The following is an 8,447-nucleotide window of genomic DNA, read 5'->3' as shown; positions in this document are numbered from 1 at the left end:
AGGGCAGTGTCACTGGCCCGCATATGTGGGATCCGAACCGGGGCCCTCTGGCATCCCAAGCCAGCTCTTAACCATCGCGCCACTCGGCCGGCCCAGGATGTCCGTATTTTTTTAAAGCTGGGTAATATTCCACTGTATGGCTATACCACCCTTGCGTCGTTTTAGTACCTATGTCATATATTTGCATCTATGTCATATATTTGAATCAGGTGTGTCTTATCTTGCTCCCCCCCACCCCACCCCAAAAATAAAGCAGCCTCTGGGCAAGGACTGGGCCCGGTGACCCCTCAGCACCCCACAGAGAGAAGACAGAAGAGCACATATATGTGACAGTTGGGCAGGCCAGAGTCTGACCCAGGTCCCTTTCCAGGCAAGTCAGGTCATCTCTCTGCCTTGATCACCTCCATGCGCAGGGCGGGATGTCAGCTTCGCTCTCACACCAGTATTGTAAAGGATGAAATGGGCCGGGGAGGATTTGGGGCAGTGCCAGTACAGGCCAGGCCACACCTTCATTAAGTTCCCTCCACCCTGCAACCTCTGCCCATCCACCAGAGCCGACAGCTACATGGTCAGGAAAAACTCTAGGCAGAGAGAGACCTCAGCCAGTGACAGCAAGGGAGCGCTGGACCAGGAATCACAACTACATTCACGCCCCACGTGTGCCACGAACGATCTGTGGCAGCCACTAGACGTGGCTGAGCCCAGAACCTGCATCTCTAAGACGACGAATCAGGACCCTTTGGCTCCTATAGACTCTTCTAGATCCAAGAGCACAAGATGTCAGCCGGGACCTTCTCAGAGGCACATCATTTGAGGTGGGCCTCGCAGAAGGAAGGGGAAAGTTCTCTTCATCGCCAAGGGCAAAGTCAGACATGCCCAGCTGCCTTAGCCTGACTCTGCCACCCACCTGTTAACAAGTGCCGTGCCATCTGCTATCGTGGGCTGGCAGAGTAACCTGCTCTGCCTGTACCGCCCCCTCCACCCCCCCCCACCCCCGCTTTCCCTCTTTCACTACTTTGTCATGGACAACAGATTCTACTTCAGTGACTAAATAGACCAGACAGGATCAAGACGAGGTGGCACATGGTCATGAGGCTGAAAGGCTTTTCATCTCATCAGTCTGGAGAAGCACGGCAGGAATTTTGAAGCTTTGATGCATTTTTAATCTGTTATCAGAAGATATTCTTGGTCTCGGGACCTTCATACGACTCTCATTTTTTTCTGATTTTTATTTTGGGCTCAAACAGCGCGTCAGAGGACAGCTGGGGAGATTCACACACCGGCCCATCCTTGACGTCCCCGGATGGAGATGGCACATCTTAGATGGGAGACCTGGTCCCAAAGGCGCCCAATTTTCCCTCCAGCTTCCTGCAGGCTGGTGTCCTCAGAAATGTGGGTCCTGTACTGACAGCCCCAGGTTGCTAATATTTCCGAACTAGAAGTGCTTCGGACAAAAGGACTTTCCCAGATGAGTTAGGGAAACAAGGATGGCCTTTAGCACTCTGGCATCAGTTTGCTCGCCTGTAAAACGGGACAAGCCATACGTATTCAGGGATGTTGTGCTGATTAAGTGAGATAAAGTGCAGCAAGGTACAGAACCTGGGTTGGAGGAGGCATTTATGTAATTATGAGTTGCTCCCCTGTTCTCCCCCTGGCTCTTATAAAAAGCCACTGAAACCCCCTCTGAACCATCCATGAGAAGAATGGATAGTCAATGAGGCATATCCATGGGACAGATTACATAGTCCTTAAAAGGGTATTTGGGGAGAGGGGCGGTTATGACTGAAATATAGGGATGCTAACTAAGCACTGACTTGTACATGGAAGAGACAGCAGGTTACTGACCTATGTATACAAGCCTTTAAAAATGCAAACATGGGGGCTGGCCGGGTGGCCCGCTGGTTAAGAGCTGGCTTGGGACACCAGAGGACCCCGGTTCGGAGCCCACATATGAGGGCCAGTGACACTGCCCTCTGCAGATGGGATGCTGAACAACAGCTCAACCTGGAGCTGGGCTGCTGTGGGTTGCCAGCGATGGCGTAGGCTGCAGCCCCTGCGCCGGCAACTCCTCTGCTTCACCCAGGAAGAGCGCAATGATGGTGCCAACTTGGGCCAGTGAAGCAACGTCCTCCACAACTAGACTGAAGAACAAAAGGACGGCGGCTTGTCTGTTCCCCTTCCCCCAATTCCCCAGCGCTGTTCCCATCCCCCAATTCCCCAATAAAAAATCTTAAAAAAAAAATGCAAACATGTACCATTCTCACAAGGAAAGACACCAAATCTTATCAGCTGTTATCTCTGGGGGAGGACCGATGTTGTGTTTGCTACGCTTTTCTAAATTTTCCAAATCTTCTGGAGTGAATGTGTCTTATTTTCCTAATTAGGAAAAAAAAACTGCAGTACATTTTTAAAGATGACAAAGGGGCTTTTCATCCTTTTCACATGGCAAAATGTAAAGGGCAGGACCAGAGGGCTTAACGAGGGAAGCGCCTGTCCCCACAAGTTTGCAAAGGAGCCAAGAACGTCCAACTGGTGATAACGATGACCATAATGACAACAAAACCAGTAATAATAGTAACCCCTAGCATGCTGAGTGCCTACAACGTGCCAGGAGCCGTGCCAAGTCCTTTCTTTTTAGAGTAACCACTCTGAGAGGCTAGCACTATACTTGTGTTCACTTAAGAGAAGGAGATGACATTTCAGAGAAATTAAGGAACATGTCCAAGGGATTAGCACGGCTTTTCTGAGAGGCAAGACAAAGGCTGGCCTGGGCGACCCTCTGCCCACCAGTCTGGCATCACCAGGCTACCATGTTCCTCTATATCCTGGAGGGTTATTTGTGCTCAAGGAATCTGTGCTCCCTGAGTCACCCCCTCACCCCCCCATCATCTAGTCCAGGTTGTCCAACAGAACTTTCTGTGATGACAGAAACATTCTACACCTGTGTTATCCCATCTAGCAGCCACTAGCCACAGGTGGCTGTTGGGCACTTGACACATGGCCAGTGCAACTGAAGAAATGAGTTTTTAAGTATTGATTTTTCATTAATTCACCTCTAAATGTCGTTAGCCACATGTGGCAGGTGGCTACCTTTTTGGACAGTGCAGCTCTTGTCCCCTCTGATCTGCACAGTCAACCCAGAGGAGCCCAGGTCCAATGTGGGCATCCCCATTTTGTGACAGGGAAGGCCTCCACAGAACCTAGCCAGGTCTTCACGTCTCCCTCCCAGCTGGCTGCCAGGATGGACCAGCCTTCCCAAGGAAGGCATGAGCACCCTACTTCCAAGACTGAGAAAGAGCAAGGAACTGCTGCATGGAAATCTGTTGAGCATGCGCCTTGGCGCTTTGCATATGTGGCCACATGGAAACTTTTCACCCCCTTCACGCAGGGAGGGTGGTTATTCCCATTGTACAGATGGGAAAACTGAGGCTTCAGGAGGTGAAATAGCCTGTTCAGTGTCACAGAACTTGGAAGGGCGGGCCTGAGATTTGAACCCAGATCTGAATGATTTCTTTTCACCATGTGACCTCCTTCAGCGAAACCTTCAGCTCCCCAACCTGCACCCCGAACACATCTCTAAACTGCCCCCTTCCCTCAGGGGTGCAGGAGGCCGCCCCCCGGTACTCACGTAGATGAGTCCTGAGAAGTACCTCTCCCTCAGGTTGTGCAGCACGGAGGCTTCGTTGAGGCACGTCAGCTCCGCCATGTCCTCCACCTTGGAGAACTTGGGCGGGTTCATCTTCTGGATGTCATCTTTGCCGACTGTCACCTTCTTGCCGTTCTCCACCAGCTCCACGATGACCTCATCTCCCTTCTCCTCCTTGATGCTGGCTGCCTCGAAGCCCTGCTTTTCCGAAGGGACCCAGACCAGCTTCTTGGCGACCCAGTCAGCCTGGGCCATCGGGCTGTTGATGAAGTTTTTGTCCACAAACAGGAACTTCTCATCGTCACTGAGCTGGCCCTTCTGTGCCATGGTGCCTGGTGGGTCCCCTGTGGGATAAAGCGACAGGGTCAGAAGCGGGCCAGAACTGAGTACTAACGACAGACGCAGCCCTCACCTTGCCATGTCGGGAGGGCAATCCACAGAAAAATCCCAGAAAGTACAAGGGGGTCCCCTGCAGTATTGTTTATATTGTCAAAGAACAGAAATGACCCAAAGGCCCTTCATGAAATGATCTGCATCACTGCCTATTGTCCACGACCATGGCACTGGACACGTACCGCAATGAAATACGACCCGAGGGTTAAGAAGCGAAAGTTTGTCTATGCATGTTGACATAGGAAGATATCCAAGTCTATGATTTGCTATAAAAATAAAAGGGGAGGGTTCCTCACATGGTTCAACATAGAGTTGCCATGTGACCCAGCAATTCCATGCCTAGGTATCTGTCTACCCAAGAGAAATGAAAGCATACATCCACACCAAAACTTGTATGGGAATGTTCATAGAAGCATTACTCATAATAACCAAAAAGAGAAACATTCCCAAATGTCCATCAACGGAGGAATGGATGAATGTGGTCTGCCTATACAACGGCATGTTACTCAGCCATAAAAAGGAATAGTGATTTATACGAGGACGCGGATGAACTCTGAAAATATTATGTTAAGTGAAAGAATCAAATCACAAAGGGCCACATAGTGTGTGATTCCATTTCTATCAAGTGCCCAGAGGAGGCAACTCCATAGAGACAGAAAGTAGATTAGTGGTTGCCAGGAGCTGGGGGAGAGCCAGATGATGATATCTAAGGATGCAGGGCTTTTTTGAGGGGAAGGGTAATGATGATGTTCTAGAATTTATTGTAGCAATGGATGCACAACACCAGGAACATGCTGAAAGCCATGGGATTGTACAATTTAAATAGAAGTATGTGAATGCTCTCTAAATAATGCTTTTTAAAAAATGAAATACAAAAGGAGATTGTAAAACAGTAGTTATAATATCCCATTTTTATTTAAAAATATTTAGATTCCATATAGGCAAAATAACGGGAGAAATATGCCCTTATCAAATACACTTATGAGGGCATTTTTACTTTCTAATACATTTTTATTTTCAATTTTTTAAATTGTGGTAAAAGATACATAACATAAAATTTAGTATCTTAAATGTATAGTCCAATGGCATTAAGTACACACTCATATTGCTGTGCAGCCGTCACCACCATCCATTGCCAGGACTCTTTTCATCTTGCAAAACTGAAACTCTGTCCCCATTAAACACTAACTCCCCACCCCGCCGTCCCCCCAGCCCCTGGCAACCACTATTCTACTTTCTGTCTCTGGAAATTTGACTCCTCTAGGTGTATACGTGGAATCCTACAGTATTTGTCCTCTTGTGACTCGCTTGTTTCACTAAGCATCATGTCCTCAAGGTTCAGCCATGTTGTCCCATGTTTCAGAATGTCCTTCCTTTTTAAGGCTGCATAATATTCCACTGTGTGGTCGGACCACATTTTATCTCTCCACCTAGAAGTATTCATTCATCATTGATGGACACTTGGGTAATGTCTACATTTTAGCTATTGTGACTATTACTCCTCTGAACATGGGTGCACTTTCTATTATGCATTTTTATGATGTTTGTATTTTTATAATTTTTTGTTACACTTATGATAACAAAAATAGCTATTTTTTACAACATCCTTCAAATAGCCAATACACGTTAAGAAAAAGATGTTCAATCTCACTAGTAAATGAAGAAATGCATGTTAAAGCTTTGAGATACGGATTTCCACTTATCAGCCTGGCTGAGATGAACACCATTGATAATACCCAGTATTGTCAAGAGTGTAGGGGCCAGGCCTCTGCCCCCATCACCCTCAGGGTGGAAGAGCCTCAAAATCTATGCAGACTCTTTGAACCTGCAATTGCATTTCTAGAAATTTAGCCTAAGGAAACAGATAAGAGCTAACAGATGTCCAAGAATGTTCATTGAACTGCTGTTTGGAACGGCCAACCCTGCAAGCACTCTGTTGGGTTGTCGGAAAAGTCATGACGTATTTTTTTCTATGGTTTTCATTGCAAAAATGCATCATGACTTTTCCGACAACCCAATAAATGACCTCCAGTGAATGTCTTGTTAAAGTGTAGGACACACAGTCAACAGAACGCTCTAATTCCATGAAAATTCAAGATGTGGACTTTTATTTAGGTCACACACATTTCAACGTATTTATTAGTGTCATTGACACGCCATAAAATTCTCATTGTAAACATACAATCCAATGATTTTTAGTAAATTTACAGATTGTGTATCCTCCATTACGATACATTTTGGGACACTCCCCTCACCCCAAAAAGGGTTTCCCTCATGCCGACCAGCATTGAGTAACTCTGTGTTCCCAGAACCTCCAACCCCTGGCAATCGCTAATCTACTCTGTCTCCACAGATACATCTTTTCTGGATATTTCAGATCCACAGATCATACAATAGGTGACTGTTGGCCATAGAAAGATCCTTAGAATATATTTCCAAGTTGAAACTATGTCTCAAATAAAATACTCAGCAATAAAAAGAAACAAAGGGGGTGACCCATTAGCTCAGTTGGTTGGAGCGTGGTGCTGATAACACCAAGGTTGCCATTTCAATCCCTGCATGGGCCACTGTGAGCTGCACTCTCCTCAAAAAAAGAGTCAACGATGCCATTGTAGCATGAAAGCAATATGTAACCAATGACCATAGCTGTTCCCTCCCTGCCTCAAAAAAAAAAATTTAAAAAAACAAAAACAAAATACACAACAAAATAGACAAGTCTCAAAAGCACTGTGCTCAGTGAAAGAAACCAGACCGAAAAAACTACATGCTCTGCCACCCCACTGATATGGACATCTAGAAAGGGCAAAACTATGGTGACAGAAGGCAGAACACTAGTTGCGAGGGCTCGGGAAGGAAACTGACCATCAAGAGTCACAAAGGAACTTCTGGGGCGATGAAAACGCTCTATATCCTGACTGTGATAGTGATCACACGACCGTATACATTTGTCAAAACTCATTAAGCGGTAGACTTAAAACCAGTGAGTTTTTAAAAAAAAATTGGTGAGTTTTACTGTGTGTAGATTATCCCTCAATAAAGCCAATTAAAATGTTTATAACAAAATCTTTGTCATTTTACATGTAGGTGGAAGCAGTTTTTAAAAGTCTAGGAAACTACATGCTAAAATATTAAACTATGGTTCTATCTGGTCAAACATGGGGCAGTTTGAACATCAGTAAGAAAAACACAAGAGTTGAAAGATGAATATGTTTAAATCCATGAGCTCATAATGATTTAAGGAAAATTTTCATAGGCATCCTTGTAACCCATTATTTTTCAAACTGGTAAAAAAAAAAAGGGGGGGGGGAGCGACCAAAACACTGATTCTGCCTGTTCTATATCAATTGTCCCTCAAGGTCACTAAATAATTGGCAAGGGAAAGTCTGCCTTTATACAAAACGTCACATCATTAAATGTCCTCTCAACATCAGGAGCCCATTTGAGACAGCCTCTTCATCCTGTTTTCTACATGTGTCCATAAGGTGGGTGCTGGGACAACAGGCTTTTTATAGGCCTATCCAGTGATCCACTCCAGACCCTCTGACCATACCTGCAGGAGCTGCCCTGCCCTGGTGACACTTGCTGTCACCCAGCTCCTCCAACCTGTCCCATCTCTCCTCCCCTACCCACCGCTGCCGTGCTCCAAAGAACTAAGGAGCAGGCTGAGTTAGGATGTAGTCACTGGGACGTACTGTGTGGCTGATGCCCCTACTTCAGCAGAAAACAATTCACAGCTCCTTTGAAATGGCCCATGAATCCCCACATGGGCCACTGAGCTGCGCCCTCCACAACTAGATTGAAACAACTACTCGACTTGGAGCTGATGGGTCCTCGAGAAAACACATTGTTCCCCAATTAAAAAAAAAAAAAGTTTAAAAAAAATCTTGAAAAAAAAAAAAACTCCAAAAAACAAAAATAATAAGCAGGGGAACCTATAGATTAGAAAGAACTTTAAGAGATAAGAGAAACAGGGAGAAGGTGGAGATGAAATGACACTGGCCTCAAGTGTTGATGATATTCGAGGTTGAGTGACAGGTACCTGGGGGATGGTACCTATGTTTGCATAGGTTTTTTTCAATAGAGGTTTTTCATAACAAAAATCCAAACGAGTACAATAGAAGACAAACACTGACAGAGGCAGGGACAGAACCGCCCCTCACCCTAACACGCAGGGCAAATCGCAAAAAAAAAAAAAAGGTATCTTCTGCTTTCTTACAAAGCTACCCCTTAAATGGAAAGCTTTGCAGAATTGAATGTAGTGGTCACAAAGAAGTAAAATTTTATTTGACAACCCCTCCAAAAAAGAAAACCGTATGAGCTAATCAGAGAAATGTGAACATTGACTCACTGTATTTTTTTTTTTTTTTTTTTTTTAGCTGAGCCATCCTGCTACCTGTTGGTAGCTCAG

The 8,447-nt window shown here is 45.6% G+C and overlaps 1 protein-coding gene across 6 annotated transcripts in view; it reads right to left on the bottom strand.

Moving 5' to 3' along the window:
- Positions 1-8,447, bottom strand: part of MYH11 (myosin heavy chain 11) — a 117,044-nt gene that overhangs the window by 99,588 nt on the left and 9,009 nt on the right. For all 6 annotated transcript variants that reach the window (XM_019666084.1, XM_019666087.1, XM_019666088.1 and 3 more), the window contains exon 2: positions 3,629-3,990. In XM_019666084.1, coding sequence (XP_019521629.1) covers positions 3,629-3,973 — 345 coding nt within the window. In that variant the 5' untranslated portion in view covers positions 3,974-3,990. The remainder of the gene's footprint in view (positions 1-3,628; positions 3,991-8,447) is intronic.

This window comes from Hipposideros armiger, unplaced genomic scaffold (assembly GCF_001890085.2).
Source record: "Hipposideros armiger isolate ML-2016 unplaced genomic scaffold, ASM189008v1 scaffold_460, whole genome shotgun sequence".
Classification (NCBI taxonomy): Eukaryota; Metazoa; Chordata; class Mammalia; order Chiroptera; family Hipposideridae; genus Hipposideros; species Hipposideros armiger.
The sequence above is the reverse complement of the archived record's forward strand: the minus strand, read 5'-3'. Positions and strand labels throughout refer to the sequence as shown.